Here is a 21835-nt window from a genome sequence, read left to right on the forward strand (position 1 = left end):
AGAGAGAGAGAGAGAGAGAGAGATAACTGAGTGAAGAAGTCTACAAAATTGTTTCTGTCCGATGTCTCAGATTAAGTTAGTGTAGTGAGTTCTGTCAACTACTTTTTCTATAGTGAAGATTTTGATAAGTACATTTGTTTGAATATATGTTTTTACATATGTTTTTACTGGGTATATGGCAGCAACAGAAGTTAACTAGTTTTTATCTCTTTTAATCTGCCAAACATTATTCTAAAGGCTTTGATAGTTCAGGGAAAAAACAAGAAAAGGTTAACGTTACCCTTGTCTGTAAGTCCAAAAAATATTGCGGTATTATAGAAAGTATAGACATGTTGCACGTAGCTTTTGTGTCTGATAAGTGAAACCAGTGTATGCTGTAGAGACTGTTATCTGTCTAATTGCCAAAATTCTGGCCAATTCTTTTGAAGAAATCTGGTTGTATAAAAAGTTCTGGGAAAAATAGCTCTTGTGTCACTTGATCTTTGACCGCTGTAAAGTTTATGGGTTCAGTTTCTATTTTCAGTTCTTACTTAATACAACATGATTTTCATTTTGTAAATTATGGTCCCGATTAATGTGCAGACAGAAAGTAGTGTTTATATAGAGCTACAGTACGGTACAAAAGTCTTGAGCTCATTTCTTTAGATTTTACTAGGAAAATCAGTGCAGATTGAAAGGCAATGTTTGGTGTGACTAGCTTTATTCTTCATCACAGCTTGAAGTCTCTTAGGCAACTTTCTTGTCATTTCTTGAAGTAGTCTGCAGAAATCGTTCTCCATGCTTCTTGATGGACATTCAAAACTTTTTTGGGGATGTTGGCTGCCTTTTGTTCCCACTCTGCTTTACTAGTGTACAGTCTGGACTTTGGGGAGGCAAATCCATGTCTAAAAGTGCTGCACATTGTCTTTTTCTATCGAATTTATTGCATTAACAGTGCATTTGAATCATAGTGATGCTGAAAAATAAAACTGTTGCCATTCGGATGCTTTCGAGATGTTATTGCATGGTGGCTCAAAATCCATCTGTTGTTTTCTGAATTTAAAATTCCATCTATTTTGGCAAGATTCCCCCAAACTACTGGCTTAAATGCAGCACCAAACCAGGATGGAGCCTCCAAAGTGTTTTACAGATGTCTGTCGACACTCACTGTCATATCGCTTTCCTGACCCCCTCTGTACTGATGATGATTTCAGCCAAAATTCTCACTTTGTTGGAGTGTTTCATTGGCTCTGCAGGGGAACCTCCTATTGCTTGAGGAGATTTAAGGTGTCATAGATCAGAGTTTAGTAAAGGCCAAACTCTGTTAGAGCTCAGGTGACTGCAGCTGTCTGACCTCTGATCAGCAGCATAGATATTGACAAGGACAAGAGCCGTGTGTGTGTTTATGTGTGTATAGAGCCCAGATGTACATCTGACCCAGGATTTATTATCATCTCTCCACAGAGTCACAACCTGGCTCAGCTGACTACAGGTCTGCATTTTCTTTTCTATTCTCAGTTTTATGTAACACTCCCATCTTTGTCCCTCTTCTCCTTATAAGCTCTCCCTGGAGATTTTGGTACCACACGCCCATCTGCTCATGTCCCCTGTCCAGCTGTCCAGGTTGCAAGCCATGGTGACAAACACTGTTACTTACCTTTAAACAGTGGAAGAGGAAGTATACATTTTTTGTTTTTTTGTTTTTAGGTCCTATGCAATGCGTAAAGACAGAATGATAAAATTAAATTATAAACCTTTATAAACCTTTTCAAATCAGAGGTATCAGCAAAATAGTTAAGCACTAAACGTAAATTGGCATTGTGTTCAATGATCTTTAATAAACAGCTATTACACTATTTAAAATGACGAAATAATATGGATAATATACAAGATAGTTAATAACTGGTTTGCAAACCTTCTGTCGATTTAGCTTCAAAAGAAGCAGCGTCTATGTGTGGCTGATACTTGGCATCGAGTTTTAGTGGTGACATAATGACACCGAACCAATGTGATGAAAGAGTCTCTCTGCGCTCTCTGGATGATGAATTTCGTTTGTCTGTAATTCCATGCTGTAAATCGGGCGCACAATGGAATTATGGTCTGCGTGTTTTTTTTTTATTTCCATCTTTCTATTTTGGAGCCATGCCATTATAACACTCCAATTCTTTTTTTTTCTTTTTCTCTTTTTTGCACACAAACCCTAGGAACAAGCGCACACACTAATCAGGGACAGCACGCACAGATGATGGATTCTGTTCTTTAACAAAAGGGGGGAAAAGAAAGTATTTAGAACTCATAGAAAGCTTGGGTGGGTTGGAGACTTTCCTGGTGTGTTTGGTGCCCGAGGTCAGAGTGAGCGGTGTGCGGCGTAACAGATGCCGCACGGAGAAATAAGCCTTTAATACCCACAGGACTCGGGAAGGGGCAACTACACTCAACTCACATCAGCGACTTAAGTGAAACCCTTCACCCAACTCTCGCAGTCTCCGGTGGTGTCCTCGGCGTCGCGATTCTGAGAAGAAATTGCATCCTCACGCTCAAACTGGCGCTCAGGGAACACGCGTATCTGTTGCGCTGAAGAGCAGCCTCGGAGTTATCCACCTGAGTGGAGGGAGAACCACTCTCATGGCATGCTTGCCCATTTGTTTACTGGAGCCAGGTGAATGGTGATTTGAAGTGGTCGTTACAGCCTTGGAATAGCGCTACAGGACACCTTTAACTGCCATGCCGCCCAAAAAGAAGGTAACATTTCAGATATTTCTTTTTCGTGCATATCTGTGCGCGTGCGCGTGTGCTGAACAGGAAGGGTTGGAGAATACGCCATCTGTTGCACTGGGCGTTAATCCTTGTGTGAGGCCTTTCCACATCGTTGCACTCGCTATGTAACAGCGCGCAGGGCAGATAGAGATGCATATCCGCATGCTTGTATCATGTCATATGTCCAGCTGAAAAACAGACTTCAGATAGGGTTGCATAACCAATAGTCTGTGAAAATCGGATGGATTAAATCTCTTCTCGAGCTTTTCCCTCTCATTTATGACTCTTGTACTTGCGGTGAACTTTGTGGCGTGTGGTATTAAACCCCAAACTATGTGCTGCACCTGTTTGGCTTTCTTTTCACTTCACGTGTTGTAGCTGTAGAGCACGCCATCAGCAGCATGGTTTTGTGTCTGTTGCACATGCCGTGCAGTCCATGCATTGTTTTGTTTTATTTATGAAACCAAGCTCCAGTTTGCAGTATTCAGGTAAACTTCACAGAGTGAGGCACCCACTTCTCAGTCTTTCAAACAGCTTGAGGGTGATGTAACATTAATTAACGCTGTTAGGGGGTATTCCCAAAATCTATTTAAAGACTCTTCTAACAATCAGCATCAAAGCATCAAATCTTATTTCCTTACACACGCAAACTTCTTAGCTGGAAATAATCTAGTGGCCTTACTGAATTTGTACAGCATGGACCATATTTATACGTTTAATCATCAGTCATATTGGTCTCTGTTTATTTATTTCTCACATCTCATATTACAAAATACAGTGCCAGTATTGTCTGTCACATTTCGAGAAGCAACTATAAGAATTTCTTCTATATTTTGGTCTTTAGGTTCATTGTTTTTGTGACATACAGCTTTTCCTTTTTTTTTTTTAAACTGTGCTACTACCTAACAAAACACAAAGTTAGAGAAACAGAGTGGGCAGGGAGTGTAAGAGACAGTAGTTGCCGGGGGGGGGAATGGCTATAGGAAAGTGAATACCATTTGCAATATGTAAAATGAAGTATAGTTTGATGACACGCTAGCTGTAGTGGCCAAAATAATTGGAAATATACCTTCAAAGGTTCATGAATACCTTTAGAACAGGAGGAAGTGTTTGGACATACACTTCTTGGTTTAACAAAGCTGATATTTTTCTCCTTTTTTGGAGATGTAATACTAACACATCGCAGGAAGACTTTGGCTGGCCTACTCTCTTGGATTGCAGTGCTAGTTAGTGCTGGCCCACTGCTTGTTACTTAGAATAGGAAAAGCCTCTTAGTAGTTGTTACTGGGGCATTACATGCTGATACCTGCTCTCCTTCCAGGCAGGAAGTGGAGTAATAAGATGTGGAGCTGTGTGGAAAGTTCCAGAAGTATCAGTAAACCTGTTTCCTGTGAAATTGGGGCTGTTTCCAAATTTAAAATTTTATTGTTTGCATCAAACTTTTTGCAGTTTAAAAATAAAACAAAAACTACTCTATATTTATTTTATTTCGTGTTTAACTGGATGTCAGGTTTTGTGTTCATAGAGTGACAGTTCCAGTGATAGTGGTTGCTCAGTACTTGTGAGAAATGATCAGAACACCAATGGCTGGCAAAATGATATTTTATAATCCCCACACACACACACCCCTCCGCACACCAGTTCTAATCACGTTGCATCACAGCGTTGTGCAGAGCAGAAGAGCAGAGAGATTTCTGTGAACTATAGATGAAATGTATCTGTTACAGGGGCCCGGCAAGCCAGGATTTAAGTGATATAGATACGACAAATGCTTCTATTTTATGTATATCTGATGACTGTCAGGGAGCACTTGAGCACATCCAGTCGAAGCTGCAGTGTTGGCTGTCTGTGAGGAGTTTGCATTTGTCTCTCTGTCTCTAAATCCTGGATTGACGCATGCTATCTTAATCTCCTTACTCAGAGACAATCATGACCCAAAGAGAGAGAGAGACAGAGATAGAAAAGGATCCAAATACACATTGCTTCTTATGCTTATAACCCCCCCCCCCCCCCCCCCCACACACACACACACACACACACACACTCAATATGAGCAAATATCTTTTTTTGTTTTTTTGTATTTCTTCATGAATGAGTAATCATTAACTGCAAAGTGATGAGACTGAGTGATGAGATGTTACTCTTTAAAGATTGACCAATATTGGATTTATGAGGATGATACAGACACAGATTTTTGGGGAAGAGAAGTTTGATATTGATGTGTTGGTGGTAGAGGAGCTTCACAAACCAGTTAGCAGCTTAATATTAGGACACAACTGTGATCCAGCTGTGACGCATACTCTGCTATCAGCACTGTGCTGCACACAGTGCTGATAGAGTCAAGAGTATTGCAAGCAGTGGAATCAGAAGTGTTGTAATGCCACCTTTTCTAAATCACTCCAAGAGTCTTTTTTCCACAGTATGTTTTAATGTTTCCCACAGATGTAAGCAGCTACAATGTGTTTCTTGCAGGATGACTTCTAATTTCATGCCCAGGCATAGCAGAGCAGCGACCTGTTCTTCTTCATGCATTTAAAGAAATTAATCAAATAATGTTTGTTAATTTCTTTAGTTGCAATTACAAACTGTAGGGTGATGAAATCAGAAAAAAAAAGAATACATGAATGAAATGAAATCCTGCAATTGAATGTATTTTTGAACACTGCCAATAAAGCAGGGAGTTTGGGGTAATCCCAAAATCTTCCATACGAAACTGCAAGCCCATCTTAAACTGTTCAGTGATATTTCTTCTTTGTTGGCCTTTTTCTTTCTCTCAGCATGACATGTTGATGGCACTGACTACTACAATAAGTTCCCGATGTTTATTTGTTGTCCAGTGATTCAAGACTCTTTCAGCACTTTATACTAGAGCCTGAACAATTTGTTAGTGGGCTCATACTATTTGTCATATCGATCTATTGGTGTCATCATTAGTAATGACTGATAAATGAACTTGAAACACCCTTCAACAGTGAGTGTTGGCATTACATAGATTGTCCACCAGAGGGCGCTCTGCAACTTTGTTGTTCATGAAATGTGTTTGACTCTCCACAAACGCACCAACCAGCTGATCTTAGCAGAACTGGGCAGAACCAAAGAATAACTACGCAAAAAATTAGAAGCATGACATATCCCATACTTACTGTACAGTTATTTCAGATTTTTTTATTATTATATTCTTTACTTTTGTGTGAAGCTGCCTGCTCAATCTGCCTGTCACTTTGCTGCTGCAACACTTGAATTTCCTTCAGTGAGGGAAAATAAAGAATATGTCTATTCTATTCTATATTGGGTTTTCTCCACACATCAGATATCTTAAAAAATCCAATGTCAGTTGGACTCTAATTTATATATTTTTTTGTGTGTGAATCCTTTTTTTTACCGTCTTTTAACAGATTCTCCAGGAAATTAAAAAACTATGCTCCTATTCTTCTGGTTTCTAGAAATTATGTCCTAACAGAATTTCTAGAAGTATGGTTAAGTTGTGGGCTTGCATTAAAAAAGCTGTTGCCACCACGTGTTGCCAGAAACTTTAGTGTGCCTTTAAAAGTTTCAGAAATTTAGATGACGGTGGTGAAGAGCTTTATCTAACAGATGTCCATCCATTTCCCTCCATTTATCCAATTCAGAGTCACAGGGGCTGGAGGCTATCCCAGTTCTCATAGGCAACAGGCGGGGCGCAGGTCGCCAGTCCGTCAGAGGGCTCAAATAAAGGGACAAACAACAATTCACTCTCACATCCACGTCTGCAGCCAGTTTAAAATTTCCTTTGAACAGTGGGAGACAGGCAGAGGATACCCACCCCACCACTGCACCACCCTCTCATTCTAACAAATATGCTGTATCCTCTTGTGTGCTAAGGATGGGGACTGGTCTGCTACAGTATGTAAAACCCATTTCTCTGGTAACATGAAAATTAAGCATACTCTCTCAAAACCCACTTAACCTAGATACAACTAATATAGCATTAGTATTCAAACTATGGATGACCCATTGGCCACGTGGTTAGGACATTTCAGCTCCTGACAAGCTGGAATGTTGCTGGTTGTTATTCCTCTTTGCTCTAAAGAAACAAAAGCTGACAGTATGGGCCCATATATATGTGATCATGTATCAGCCATCAGATTTTGTCTACATCTGTCTGAATTGGAGGAGCCATTAAGTTACTAATAATCTAATTTCTACAGTTTCTACCTTTTTCACTGCAGCAACAGCAACCTTTTTTTACCCTTTATTTTTACTGGCAATATCAGCAGCCATAATAATGATAAAGCCCACATTAACAAACTATATATGAATTAAAATACATTTACCGTGGTACTGATTTACTGCCTCTTTTGATCTATAATTTGAGATCTAAAGAGATGTGATGCAGCCTTAAACTCCACAGACGGAGATTCGTGCCAAAGTAAAGATAGCTGTGCCAGCCCGGCCGTATCTGCTCTATGGTAGCATCAGGGAGAGGGCATGGAGCCAGTCTCCTTCAGACAGATGATGCAAAGCAGCTGATTAGACAGGGCTTGGAGAAAACAGGATCAGAACACTCACTGCATGCAAATGAACTGGCTGTTAATGACCAAAGAGATACAGTAGCAAAGAAATCATCACAATATACAGAATAGGATGTCAAAGTAAAAAATGAACAGCAGAAGAAGATGGGTGTAAGAGAGCTGAGTTTCATTATTCCTCACCTACAGAAAAAAATATGAGGAAATATTTAGTGGCAATAATTGACAAATGTTTCACCACACCTGGGCTTGTTGCCAGCACCTCATTGGTGGGCCGACAGGAAATTAGTCACAATTAGATCACTGACCTGCTCTGCAGATAACAATAAACTGTAATGAAGGGGAAGAGGCCTGTGTTTGGGTCCTTTTTGATGCATGACTCTCTATTCAGCAGCAAGCTTTTAATAACCATCCCAGCATGTATGCACAGATCAAAAGTGTGATATGAGTAAAGATATTACATCTTTGATCTTGTTCATGAAAAAAAAATCATTGACTCATACAAGATAAAAACGTCAAACTCACCAACAGACTCTACACTCATGCTTTCTCAGCCAAAACCAGCACATCTACTTTAAACAGCTGCAGTAGAAAGATATTTCCAAGTGCTGCAACAGTAAGGCCCCTATTGTCATGGAAAAATATGGTCCTTGAGATACCTTCTGCAGCAACAGTGTCTACATAGGCAGTTTAGAGCATGTCAGTCAGGTATTTATATGCCTCTCTGACAGATTTTGTCAAATTAACCACACTGCACCCGTAGAGCCATGGCACTTTTATAGCTGAGGCCAAAATGAAGGCCAAATGTGAAGATGAGTGCAGGTTCCTCCATTGAGTAATGAGTAAAGGGTACTAGAAGTGGGATGGCAATATGTTTATCTGTGTGTGTCAGCAGTTGGGTGTGTGCAACATCGTTTGTGGTGGCAACTTTCACTCTAGTTTCACTATGTTTTAGTGTATTTTGGCAGGTGCTTTAGGCAGGTGACAAATCAAAATAAAAAACAGAACCATTGCCCTCTTTGGGGTATCTGATGGTGCTGTCTGTAGAAGCAATACCTTCTTCTAATCCATTTGTCTCTGTAGCTGTAAGGATTGCTGCAAATACCTTGAGATGACTGTTATTGTGAATTCGTACTATATAAATCCTGAAATCCTGAACTGAAGTAAGATCAGCCTCATCCTGTCTGATCTGCAATACACGGCGTTCCAAATTATTATGCAAATTATATTTTTCTCTGTTTTTCCTACATAGTTGATTCAAATGACAGTCGGCATAATTTTCGAGTCATCAACCAATAGGGTCAAATGTTACTAAACAAAACTCCCAATGAAAACAGTATGTTTTTCAAAAATAAAAAACTTAAAATGCACTGTTCCAAATTATTACCCACACAGAGTTTCAAAAGATTTTATAGGTTGTAGAGAATTGAAAATGATCATTTGTTGAATTTGCAGCATTAGTAGATCAATTTCACTGACACCAAAAGCTATTTCAATCAAAAACATCTTAACAGGTCAAGTTACATATTAACATAGGACCCCTGATTTGATAGCAGTTTTACAATTCTTGCATCCATGGAACTTGTAAGTTTTTGGAAAGTTTCTACTTGAATGTCTTTGCAGGATGTCTGAATAGCCTCCCAGAGCTGCTGTTTGGATGTGAACTGCCTCCCATCCTCATATTTTTTTGCTTGAGGATGCTCCAAAAGTTCTCAACAGGATTGAAGAAAGTGGTCAGTCAGAAACTCCACATACTTTGCAGAGGTCATTTTCACACCTTCAGGGACCCTAAAGGGGCCGACCAGCTCTCTCCCCGTGATTCCGGCTCAAAACATGACTCCACCACCTCCTTGCTGACGACGCAGCCTTGTTGGGACATGGTGGCCGTCTACCAACCATCCACCACTGCATCCATCTGGACCATCCAGGGTTGCACTGCACTCATCAGTGACCAAGACTGTTTGGAACTTAGTCTTCATGTAGTCCTGGGCCCACTGCAGACATTTCTGCATGTGAGCATTGGTTAGGGGTGGCCGAATAGAAGGTTTATGCACAACTGCAAGTCTCTGGAGGATCCTACACTTTGACGTTCGCAGGTCTCCAGAGGCACCAGCAGCTTCAAATATGTGTTTGCTGCTTTGTAATTGCCTTTTAGCAGCTGCTCTCTTAATCTGATGTATTTTTCTGGCAGAAACCTTCCTCATTGTGCCTTTATCTGCACAAACCCATGTGTGCTCTGACTCAGCCACAAATCTCTTACATTATGGTGATCACGCCTAAATTTTGGTGAAATATCTTAGGTTTTCATTAAGTGTCCAAGGTATTCAACTATTTCACACTTTTCAACAACAGAAAGATACCTTTTCCTTCCTATATTGCTTGAAAATGGTGGTCTGCTTAACAATGTGGAACATCCTTCTTTAGTAGTTTTTCTTTTAATTGGGCTCACCTGGCAAACAAATGATCATAGGGGTCCGAGATTGATTTCAGTGATAAAAAAAGAGACACAATTCCATCCATGAGTTTAATTGAAAAACAACTTATTTAATCTTTATGAGACTTAAACACAATTTGCATAATAATTTGGAGCGTGGTGTAGTCTCTTCCTGGATGATGTCATCCATAGCACACTGAGTGGTTTGTATAAAGCGACTTTAAGCCTCTCTCTTATTTACAAGGCATCACCATAGCAGGAAGCTCCCACATTTATGATTGGGCAGATTTTTACTTTCCTAAAGTAACTCGCAAGGGATTCAATCTCTTCCTGGGGATCTTCCCTCGTGTGAAAATGTGTAAGCCACTGCACTGCGGAGCTGTGGAACAGTTTATTGAGTAGGAATACAATAAATTGTATTAATGCCATCACAGTCATCAAATCTCAACCCAGTTAAAAACCCGTGCAAGAGTTTGGACTGACATGTCTGCACCACAAACATTAAAACATCAAATTTCCTGAGGAAATAGCTTTAGGAAGAATTGTGTTTCTCCCTCCAGCAGAATTCCAGAGACTTGAAGAGCCAATGCCAAATCGCACTGAAGCTCTTGTGGCTGCATATAGGAGCAACAGCTTACTTCTTAATGTAAGCCCACACTATAGTGTAGCATGAAAGAATAGTTACACTTTGGTCAGTATCTGGTGAAACCTGAAAGATGGGCAAAGCCATCCTTTAACTAAAAGCAATGGCTCAGAGGCGGGTTAAAAGGTCCAACACATTGCTTTTTGTTTAGTTTTTAGTTTTTGTTTTTATTTGTGACTCATCTATATTTTGTTTTCTGTATGATTTTACCGACACAGCAGCATCACAATTTTTCAAAAACATGCCTGAAGCTTTACAAGTACCCAAATATTACAGAAAATGTGGTCTGAAGACCCATTGCTATCACCACTGATTTTTGCCCAGCTCAAGATGGTCTTTTGTGGTTCTGACTTAAATTCAAATTTGGATTCATGTCAACAGTAGAATTGTATCATTACTTTCTTAAAAGCTGGATTAAAGTAATATATCAAAGCCTGCTGTCTAAGTGAGCTGTGAGTGAAAAGAATTACTGTGGCGCTGCCTGAGAATGTAAAAGTCCTGTATGCAGTTTCAGGGAACTGGGAGTTGTGGGCATGCTGAATCTCTTCTCAGTATTGTCCTTGGGGGCTTTTATGCAGAGTTTGCACTGATGCCGTTCTCCTGTGATTATTCAGCTGTGGACAGAGCAACAACCAATTCACCATCACACATGAGATACACAGGGTGGTTTTAAAACTCTGTTATCATTACCATACTGTCATTTTTTCAGAACTGCTGTCATAATTTTCATTTGCATTGTGTGGTATGTCAGTGAATGATGCTGGAGTCACAGTCCTATAATAAACTGCCAAGTGTTTGAGCTCTCTTCTCAAACTTAAGGCTCTTATTATAGTAGTTAACTGCCACAGGGATGAAGGCACCACAGATTTGTTCACCTTGGTCTTGTTCATTGAAGTGGAAACTCCTAGCCTTAGATGTCTTTTTTGTGACGAATGAGATCACAGCAGTACCCGAGGAGTATCCAAGAATGCATGGGAGGGTACAGGAGGGTAGTAACAAATCTCCATACTCACACAACCAGAGATCAACCAAATTAAGTTTCCCCATATGAATATGAATGCTTTGTACAAATCACTATGGGATTAACTATATCCTTACCTTCCTAAATAACTATCTATGTTTTACTTCTCTGGGTCCTGTAAATTGCTTGTCTTCTGAAGTGGTACTAGAGCTGACAATGGGTACTCCATCACATAAATCCATTTAAGATGTGTCCTTTTCTGCTGTTTAGTGGGCTAGAATTTTACTAGTGTTAGTGAACTCATGTTTGTCCAATTAACATATTAATGTCAAGCCCAAACACTATATATTTACGCTAAAAGAAGCCAAAAGATGCCCTAAAAACTGAGCTCTAAATGGTAGAATTCAAATCTTTTCCTGCTCTTTAAATATATTAAAAGGGTGATACTTCTTTCATCCTTTCAGCAGTTAAAATAACTATAAAAAAGTTATCTTCATCCAAAAAGCATCTTTAGTTCAACTAACTTCTGCTTCCTGTCTTTCATGCTGATGTTTTACACTGATGTTGGATTAGCGCCTGAACTTCGTGAAAAGATAAAAAGATTGATTTTTATGACATATTTAAAATACTATTTATAGATGAGTGTACAGGTGTAATAGTTTTCTGCTGTGTCATCTGAGGGTGGAAGTACAGTAATGAAGTGCTATCAGCACTTCAAAGCCGACATAAATATAATGAAGGTTTTATGACGGTTTAACTAGCTCCTTGATGGATCTCCCATTGAGTTTTATGTAATGCTCACTTAATGTCTTTAGTCTGTCTATAAGGATGTGATGAATTTGAAGGAGAGTTAAGGTGTCAGGTATGGGTTGTTGTGGCTCTTATGTATATTTTTCTGAGGATTGTGGTATACAGAATGTAACAGCAGATGTCAGTGGAAGTAATTTATGCTCACGTTGCATATGGTTGCCATGGAAATGTCTTTCTGTATGTTGAGTAATATGAAGCGGGAATTACTGTATGAGTATCTTCGGCCAATACACTCTACACAGTACAGTAAATAATATATTCAAGAGGAGACACTGAAAGAAACTTAAGATAATAGATGGATTTTCCTTTCTAGTTTTTAACCCTGTGAGGAGGTATTTTGTGATTCAGCATTCATAGTAATATTTACTTTTTCCTTTTTATTCTTGAATAATGGTGGGTGGTATGGCCAAAGATCATAGAGCGGTCATTTAAAGTAAACTCTCCCCATGTGAGTCTTCCCACAATTAATGTGCAGAGACCTACATGACTGGTTGTGCACATAGCTGTCTGGATTTTCCCTCTGATTATATTCTGAAATATTCTGAACTTACACATCATGATGCATGAGCATTTTCATCTTTGTGTCACCACAAAGTGCACATCACTGTATTTTAATTATTTAATGTAGTAATCTTTTTTTATTTCCCTTGACAAATCAAATCAAATCGAAAGATCATCTATTATCTTAAATTGTCAGTTTTCCCACCGTATATCTTGTATTTGAACTCATCTCCTCAACTCAAGAGGAAAAGGTTCTTGTACTGTTTGATACAGTTTCCTACAGCAAAGAGTCAAGCATGCCTCCCAGTGTACAGCTAGTATGTATAGACATGAAGACTCTATACATTCTCCCAACCTACTTGGGATTTCATCCTTGATAGTTAATGTTTCATTACTCTTTGTGAAAGACTGAAAATATCTTCTTCTTTTACAGTTATATCCTCTGGTGGGCCAAAGGTCTGTGTGGTTTGAAATTTGGCAAACTTGTCAGTTCAAGACTGGACTTTCAGGAGAGTGTCAAAGCCATTTTAGCCATTACCTACTCTCTTTTTCACCACTCGTGTTTCTGTTTTACCGACATGGAGTAGATAAAAGACAGGTGTAGCAAAGAAAAAGTTTGTCCAGCTGTCATTAACTTATGTTACTGTAAGTGCAATAAAAGCTTTCCAAATAGTGCTAACTAAATGAAAGAGAAAGGAAAAGAAGGAGGGAAAGGTCATAAAGAAGTCTCCAACATTCAAAAAGGAAATGATCATTTGAGTTCCACCACATGCAGTAGCGGTTTTAGATACGGGCGACACGGGCGGTTGCCCGGGGCGGCATCGTGGTGGGGGGCGACATCACGGGCATCGGCGTCAGTCAGCGCATATTGGGTTTTCTATCGCCCATTTGCTGGGAGTAAGGGCGCCCTTCGTTTGCGAGGTGCGCCTGCTGCTTGCGGCGCAGGGAGGGGGGGCTAATTCTCTGACCGGCTGGAGCAGCATCAACTCGCAAAATAAAACAAAATAAAAACAAACCAACAAACACGGAAACAGCAGACATTATGATACAGACTTATAATTTGCACCGATGTTTTTTCGAAATTCTATACGCGAAAAGTGAGCGCGAGAGCCCTCGGTGCGCGTGCTTGCTGCCGAAGTCAAAGTAAACTTTATTGTCATCTCCGCTACATACAGTCCAGTATATAGAGAGACGAGACGACGAGGCTCCAGTTACAGCAGTGCAAGTAAACAAACAATAAATATAAGAAGAGTAAGAAAATAAATATACACTTTAGGACTCGGGGTAAAGGGATCAATAACAATTTAACATTTAGAATTTAGAGTTTGATGATTTAAAGTCTCACACACAACCCGTCGAAAGGGGAGGGGGCCCTTCCAAATAGAGCACATTTCATTCATAATGTTGTAAATCCAAGATCGTTGTGTATTCATGATTTGAATCCTGGGTTGTGTGAAATCTCAGAAATAAACCTTAGACAAAGTAATTCTGTGAGCTAAGGTGTAGGTCTATTAGGCTATGTTGTGGTGATCCTCGGGTTGGGGGATTTGTGTTCATACTGGAGTGCAAAATTAAAACCAATGGAAGATGGACAAGAAAAGTTCAAAACCATCAGGTGCTCAGTTTAGAAAAAAGAGAAAAGAAGAGGAAGAGAAACGAGCAAAAGATACAGGTAAGCAGATGTGTCATTGGATAATGGCAGGTCATCCTGAAACAATCAGAATCAGAATACTTTATTAATCCCTAAGGAAATTATGTGGGTTACAGTTGCTCCAAGAAGAAATGGTAAAAATAGCAACAGTAACAGACTAAACTCCAAACAATGCATTATGTTACAGGTTTTAATATTAATTAGTCATTGTCAGTTGCTGATTTGTCCTGTTCTCATTGTATGACGAATTATGATCGCTGTTTGGTAGCCGTTTGCATACTATGCATACTCTGTCTCTCTCCATATGTGTGTGTGTACAACAGTTTTATGTTAATGTACAATACTTAATATGTTTTGTGTGTGTGTGTCAGGGGGTGGGGGTGGGGGGTTGCAGAGGGAGTGTTCGCCCAGGGCGCCAAACAGGCTAGGACCGCCACTGACCACATGCGTCCAAGTACTTCACTACATGGTTGGATGTCCAGGCAATGACCTGGTCCCACCTCACCTGACTTACAGTGAGAGAGGGCGATGCACCTCTTTGAATAGCATTTGGGAGACTGTAGTTACTGCTTTAGCAGTCACTCAGTCATGAACCAATCAAGAAACTTAAACACTCAGTTGATGTAAGGTAATGAAAAAAGGGAGGTTACATTCATTACCAGATCTTTTTGAAAGGCAGTTTTTTGATATTTTATTTAACTAATTAAGTTGAAAAATACTTTTTTAAAAAAAATTTATGCACTTTATGAAGCTGTATCTGTATAAACAGATGTGCTTTCCTCCATTGTTTTGCAGCTGACAGCTGTGTAACTAGCCCTCATATATCTCCTATTTGGTCAATGTCAGTCAGTGGAGTTCTCAGTTCACACTCTCTGCACTCAAAGTTGAAAAGTTGATTCTGTACATCTGGACACAGTGTTTTAGTGAGAGGAACGCCACTCGGATGATTGAGTCACCTGAGGAAGACATTATCCACTTGGATGAGTGACGAAATGTTTGACGAATGTTTGATGAAACTTTTCTCCCCTTAAAATTTTATGTCCAGATGAACATAAGAAACTTTCTGGGATTTCCTTGCCTAGATGACTGAGCATGCATCAAGATATTAGTTTAGTTTACCAAACTTGGTACAAAGCCACACTTTTCTTTTTTCTTTGGTTTCTTTGGTTATTAATGATCTAATAATTTTGCACATTTTGTCATGCAAGGCTTAAAATACCTGCTAAATATCTGATGTTGATGCAAGCTGCATGTATAACAGGATCCTTTTAAAAACTGGTTCAGAGTTTAGTTCGACCTCTGGGGAATCACAATCCTCCAGGGCAGCCAGCTGGCTCCTGGTGACTCGATGGTTCTGATTATTTAGGTTTGGGGATGGAGTCCATCTCCCCAATCAGATGCTCCTTTCCTAATGCACTCTCCTGGCGTGTGTTGAAAGAGCTGTGTAAACACTTTTCAGCAGAATAGGAGTCACCTTCAGGTAGCACATGAGAGAGCGTGCCTTTACTCCTTTTTTTTCACGTCATCCTTGCCCTCTACCTTCCTTTGCCCACCTTCTAAGCCACGTAATCACAGTAATGGTCTAAAAAGATTCTCCAACAGGGAGAGAGAGAAGGACAAAAGAGAAGAAAGAAGGGGGTTTAATGAAATGATGAGGGGATCAGTTAAGGGTAAAGACTTTGAAAGAGTGGAATGAAAAATCAACTTGGAGTACCTATATAAGAGAAAAGTTTAGTGATAGAGAGAAAATACTGTACAGGGAAGAGTCTGGGTATTATTGGTCAACAAAGATGCAGTTTCTTTTAACTCAGCTGATTCAATTTAATATCAAAAGAGAAAGGACTGTAACAACTAATGAACTAATGATCATCTATTAATGTGAAGATTCATTTTCTGAATTGATCGCATCTTTAAAATCACAATAACACAATGAAACAAAAGCCTTTTAAAAAAAACAACAACATTTAGTTAAATGTAATTTATCTCAAAGAAAAAGATCAGATCTTCACATTTCAGAGGCCGGGGCCAGATTATGCACAGGTTGGGAAATCTGAGAGAATAATCCAATAATTATGAGACACAATGAGAAAATGTCTCAAGCAGGTACAGTTATCTACATGGCTCCAATGCAGCAACACAGTGAATAAAGTAAACCAGGCACAGTCTTCATCTACAATAGAGTCTAGAATCACACACTGTAACTGTTATGCCAGACCACAGACATGTCCATTAAGATCTTCCCCACTTATGTAAAACTTTTAAATAAATATGTGAATCAGAACTGTAAAGTAAAAGGTTAATTAACTTGCAGTATTAATTACAATGTCTTTCAAAATTATATACATATATATATATATATATGTATGTATTATTGATTTTTGCTTCCTTTCTCTTGGAGAGCTCAACTCATTCTCGTAAAGTCATCAGCAGTAGTTCAGTATTGCTTAATAATTCAGCGGGGGCGTTTTGTACTATTGGCTGGGTGACACTGGCTCACAGGAGAGCTGGGTGCTGTGCGACCAGATGTCTTTGCCAGGCATGGGTAAACAAAAATCCTTGCCTGGGCATAATTGTGCCCCAGGGAGATTTACTTCCTCCTTCTCTCTGATTTTCAATTTTCTGTTTTGACATTGTCTCTACTGCATCCACCAGCTTTTCATAACTGTAACGTGTAATTACCAGCAATCTAACACTTTGATACGTTATGTCCTTGTGATTCTTTGATCAATACTTTTGTTGTTTCTCGGGTATTAGTCGTGTGTGTGTGTCCCCCCCTCCAATGAGCAAATATGTGCACATTTGTGCCACCACTGAATGTGCTTTGGTTTTGTTCTCTCTGAAGACATTTTTCTTTTACTTTGTTTTCTTCTTGTAGCACTGTAGCGCTCTCAGTCGCTTCCCTCACGCCTCATGCTTTCCTTCCTCGTTGCAGTCCCTGCTATTCTCAATTTCATTTTAAAGCTAAGCCATTTTGGAGTTGAAGATAGGTCAGAAGTAAAAATTGGCCTATGGTAATGACATGGTGCATAATCCATCATCATAAGTGTTTCAGTAGTGTCAGTGTGCACTCATTTAGAATAACATGGAGAGGGGGAGCAGGTGGTAGAGTAAAGGTGTGCCAGAAAAAAAAGGTTCTTTGGGTTTGCACAGTGAGCAGCCTATATTCTCAAATACTTAAAAAAAAGTCTTAATCATATGAACAGCCATAAACTAGTGGATTGTAGAAGTCTTCATGTTAAATGTTTAAAATATGTCGACATTTTGTTAGATTTTCGAGGAGGCAGGTATTGCAGCTGACTGCAATGTTTGCTGGAGAATGTAATTGTTCCCTTTACTGTGATCAAGTGGAAACACTGTGGGGAGCATTGCTCAGGGTGGGCAGCGGGCAAACAAAAGCAACTCTCCATTCCACTTCAGAAGACGAGGAGTTGCAATTCCAGTTTTTTGCAGAAAAAACACTTTAGCTAGGACTGGGGTGTGGATTGCCATAATTGAGCTTATTTATTACTTCACCATTTAGCTGTGTATGATTTTCAATGTGTTAACAAGTTAAAGAGCATCTAAATGAAGCAGAGCAAACATTTGCAAACTAATTTTAATGTTTTATATCATTGGTAGGGACCTAATACAAAAATCACTTTGTGCACCAACAATTTCAGATTAGATTTGAGAATATTGACTTTGACCCACCAAGGGCGCATGATCTAAATGCATCAGACAGAGCAGACTGTCTTCAACGACAGACCTGATTTGCGACTCTGGGATGCAAGTGCGTATCATGAGTGCCAGATTGACGCGATGGGCTTTGCCACCTCCTGGCTATGACACTGAGAGCATTAATTACCATGTCTTTGAGAGGACAATCTAATCTTAGGGACACATGGTGCATAAACCTGGGTGTCCCTGGGGGAGTTTGCTGCTACATTTTTGCAGAATTACATGCAAAGTTTCTTGAAAGCTAATTGATAAGTTGTTTAATTATTGTAATTATTGATCACATGATCAGTTTCTCTTTTGCATCTGTGTTTCCTGGGAATCAGCTGTTAGTCGTTAGTAATAAATCCATATTTGCATTGATAGGACTGACCCAAGAGCAACTGGGACACAAGACAAGTAAGGTAGAATAAGACAATGTTTTTCTGTTGCTGAAATTCTGTAAAAATAATATATAACATGTTATGTCGTTTATGTTATGTTGCTTACCCGTGTAACTGATAGAGTCCATGCAGTTGAGAAGGCAAATGTATAGGAAGGGACAGCTTATTGTGAGGCAATATTTTATTTAGTTTTCTTTTGTTTGGTTAAATTCCATAAGGGTTTTCCTGTTACTTTCATTATGACTTGTTTTTTTTTAAAAAATGCCATTTTTATTTTTTTCTCTTGCTAAAACTCTGCTTTTAACGATTCCTTTTTGGCTCTCGTTTGCTGAACAACTGCAGCTCTCGTTTTTTTGGGACACCCTACATGACTTGAATAGATTCGACTTTGACTAGGACAGAGAAACTTTAAAAAATAAAGTGCGACATGTAAATTATGCTGTTTGTTCGTCAGAAAGAGTATGGCTAACTAATGACGCTGCTGAGTTGCATTACTGGATAGAATTTTAAAATATGAATGTTTTCCTTTCCACTGCTGCAACATGTTTGCTCATATCTGATTGGTGGGCTTTCCTCTCTATTATTCTAAGGTCTTTATTTTGAATCCAGTGTTTTTGGAGTTTGAACCATGCTTGGACTGTAACCCTGCTGCTGCTGCTGCTGCTGCTGCATTGATTTAAATACATTTTAAATGTCTCATATGTCCCCCACTATGTAACCACCCTTGAAATGACTGCAGCAGAAAATATGTAATTTCTTGTCCTCCTTCTGCAGCATTCCTCTCTTGTCTTATTTACAGTGAATTGATCAAACTAATTGCTCTTCCTTTGTATCTCCTGCAGGGAGAGCATAAGGACACAGATGTCGTTGAGGAAAGAAACGCCCAGGTGCAGCTGGAGAAAGCAAAGGTACTTTTGCTCTGTTGCATCATGTATCACCTGATCTGACCCACTGTGGCTCTTACAGACTCATTTTTGAGAGAGGCTGCTCTCAAGGACATGATTACATCACAGACATGAAACACACACATCAGGACATTGGATTAGCGAAGCAATATTCTTCTACTGAAATGAGTCATCACAGTCTTCATCCTTGTCGTTCCTTTATGTGCTCACTGCCAGGGGAAGGATGATGACCAAGGATATTGATTATTGCTTCAAATAAATAACAACACTTTCATCTTTAGCCATATGCTTTCTAGCAAGATAGCAAAATAACCAACACAAACTATATTGTAATGCAACAACATTTAGATTGTAAAGAAATTTGATATGTGATTAATTACTTTGCCATCGGAACAACAGTGGAACAACATTTTTCTGCAGTGTGACTTGAATACTTTCAAATCATCGGCACATCTGCATATGAAATCTGTTCAGATGCAGTTAAAGATTACCCTCTGATACAGTTTGTATTTCTATAATCTATTTAAAAAAAGGTATGGTCTTTTCTCTGGTTGCTCATTTTATAGTTATGATGTCCTGAAAATCTTTTTCAGAGCAAAATTTAAGAAAGTACCAGATGAACTTAAATGAACGTATAATTTACATTTACTGGGTTTCATACACGCATTCCTCTTTCTAGTTATCACTGTCTTTCAAACCCATCAGGTTTTGATGTGATCCAGATGTCACAATATAAGTATGAAAAAGATAATGTAATAAAAGAGTCATTTTATTAATTAATTGGCATTAAGTTCTGCTAATGAAGAAAAAAGCAAATACTGTTAAAACAGTATATATAAATTGTTTATGTATGTTTTGCTATTTTTCTCTTAGTGTTTTCTCTGAGTCATCAAGTAATGTGGTGTGTCTGTAAAAATTATTATATGTTAATATTAAACACAATATGTAGATAGTCAAGATGAGGTAAAACGATTAAACCTGCTGGTATTATACTATGAATGTAATATCATATGGTTATCATTTTTAAGTCTGGCTTACATACATACAAAATGTGTGATATAGGTTTTCCTTTTGGGGCATAATCACAATTAAGGTCATTAGAGATGTGATTTTTTTTAAGCCCCAGTTGATAGCAGACTTCCTCTCTTTTGCCCTTTAAGCAGACCCTGCTGATGTGTTGTATATTAAATTAAATCCTCCCCCACAGGTTTAATGTGCTCCCACTGTTGCTTTGTAATTAAGGCGGCAAAGACACCTGACCTGTCACCTACTGACCCTGCAGCCTCTCCCACAGTCTCTAATCTTTCCAAAGTGGAGTAATTAGCAGCTTGACCGACAAGCCACTGACATTTGATTCTGATAGGATTACAACACCAACATTCGTTCAGGAGGAAGCATACAGTAGTTACAGTGCAACAAAGAAGAAACAGCAACAGGTCATTTTTCCTAAGCATAAATTAAACATATCCCTTTGGTGGAAGAAAAATCAAACAAAACATTATCATGTCCCATGACAGTCAGACAACAGGAATGTAATCATCAGTAGCTTCATCTTATACACCTGAAATGCAGAATTTTCCAGAATTTGTGTCTGAGCTATATTTCTAAAATATAGAGCACTTCACATTAAACTTATACTTGTTTTCCTAACATCTGTCAAAATGTTAATTTATATGTGCATCAGGCCACATATTTGTGTATGTACACAAAATGCTGGCAACACAGCCAATTGTACTTAACACAGTTGTGCAGTTTAGCCACACCCCTTAATTTAAAAAAAACTGTAGAAAAGGGAGAAGAAAAATGATAAATGTTATGATCTAATGATGTTAAAACACTGGAATGAAGTCAACATTCTGAAATTCTCTAATAGTTAGTTATTCCTTACTGAACTGAGGAATCACAATTATGTGCAACTTCACAAACAGTAAAATAGGATTGAATATTAATACAAGGATAAAAGATCAGTGACTTGTTTGGTCGTACGTTACAGCTTGTGGTATTATCACAGTAACTCTCTTTTCTTGACTAATGGTTGTATTTTTAACTTTTACCTACTATTTTTTTACTTACCTATTATTACTGACCTAATTCATTAAATGTCATATTTATAAAAGCTTAGCTTTTAGCTTTTGCAAAATGGATTACACAAGGTTACTCTCTTACCCTGATGTAGATTGTATTGTATATAATATGATTTATTAGTAATCATAACTCCTGCCTTGTATTCCCAGTACAAGCCTGTGGCATTTGCTGTACGATGCAACTTCTCTTACATGCCAGCAGACGATGACAACGTCCCTGTACCAGGCCAGGCTGTCACTTTTGAGGCCAGGGACTTCCTACATATCAAAGAGGTTTGAAGCAAACACACAAATACACATATCATGCAAAATTACAAACAGTACAAATGGGGGTTGTTAGAAGGACCTAACTGACAGGGCAGAACCAGACGGATTTTAAAATGAGAAGCAAAATGACAACAAACTGATGGAATGTAACCCAAGAGACGGAAAAGAAATCCAAAGAGGAGAAGCAACACAACATCCCAAATTGTCCAGATAGTGACGTACTTTTGGTGCATTCTTC

At 38.9% G+C, this 21835-nt stretch overlaps 1 protein-coding gene across 6 annotated transcripts in view; it reads left to right on the forward strand.

Moving 5' to 3' along the window:
- The window catches only part of cacnb2b (calcium channel, voltage-dependent, beta 2b), a 40327-nt gene that overhangs the window by 9234 nt on the left and 9258 nt on the right, over window positions 1-21835 (forward strand). For 5 of the 6 annotated variants that reach the window (XM_084911665.1, XM_084911666.1, XM_084911663.1 and 2 more), the window contains exons 2-3: window positions 19184-19249; window positions 21481-21603. In XM_084911665.1, the coding sequence (XP_084767791.1) occupies window positions 19184-19249; window positions 21481-21603 (189 nt within the window). Of the gene's footprint in view, window positions 1-1971; window positions 2722-19183; window positions 19250-21480; window positions 21604-21835 lie in introns of those variants that run through there. The other variant, XM_084911668.1, reaches the window with a different exon arrangement.

The sequence above is a fragment of the Perissodus microlepis genome, chromosome 18 (genome assembly GCF_051167445.1).
Source record: "Perissodus microlepis isolate ML-2025 ecotype Zambia chromosome 18, ASM5116744v1, whole genome shotgun sequence".
In the NCBI taxonomy this organism is placed as follows: domain Eukaryota; kingdom Metazoa; phylum Chordata; class Actinopteri; order Cichliformes; family Cichlidae; genus Perissodus; species Perissodus microlepis.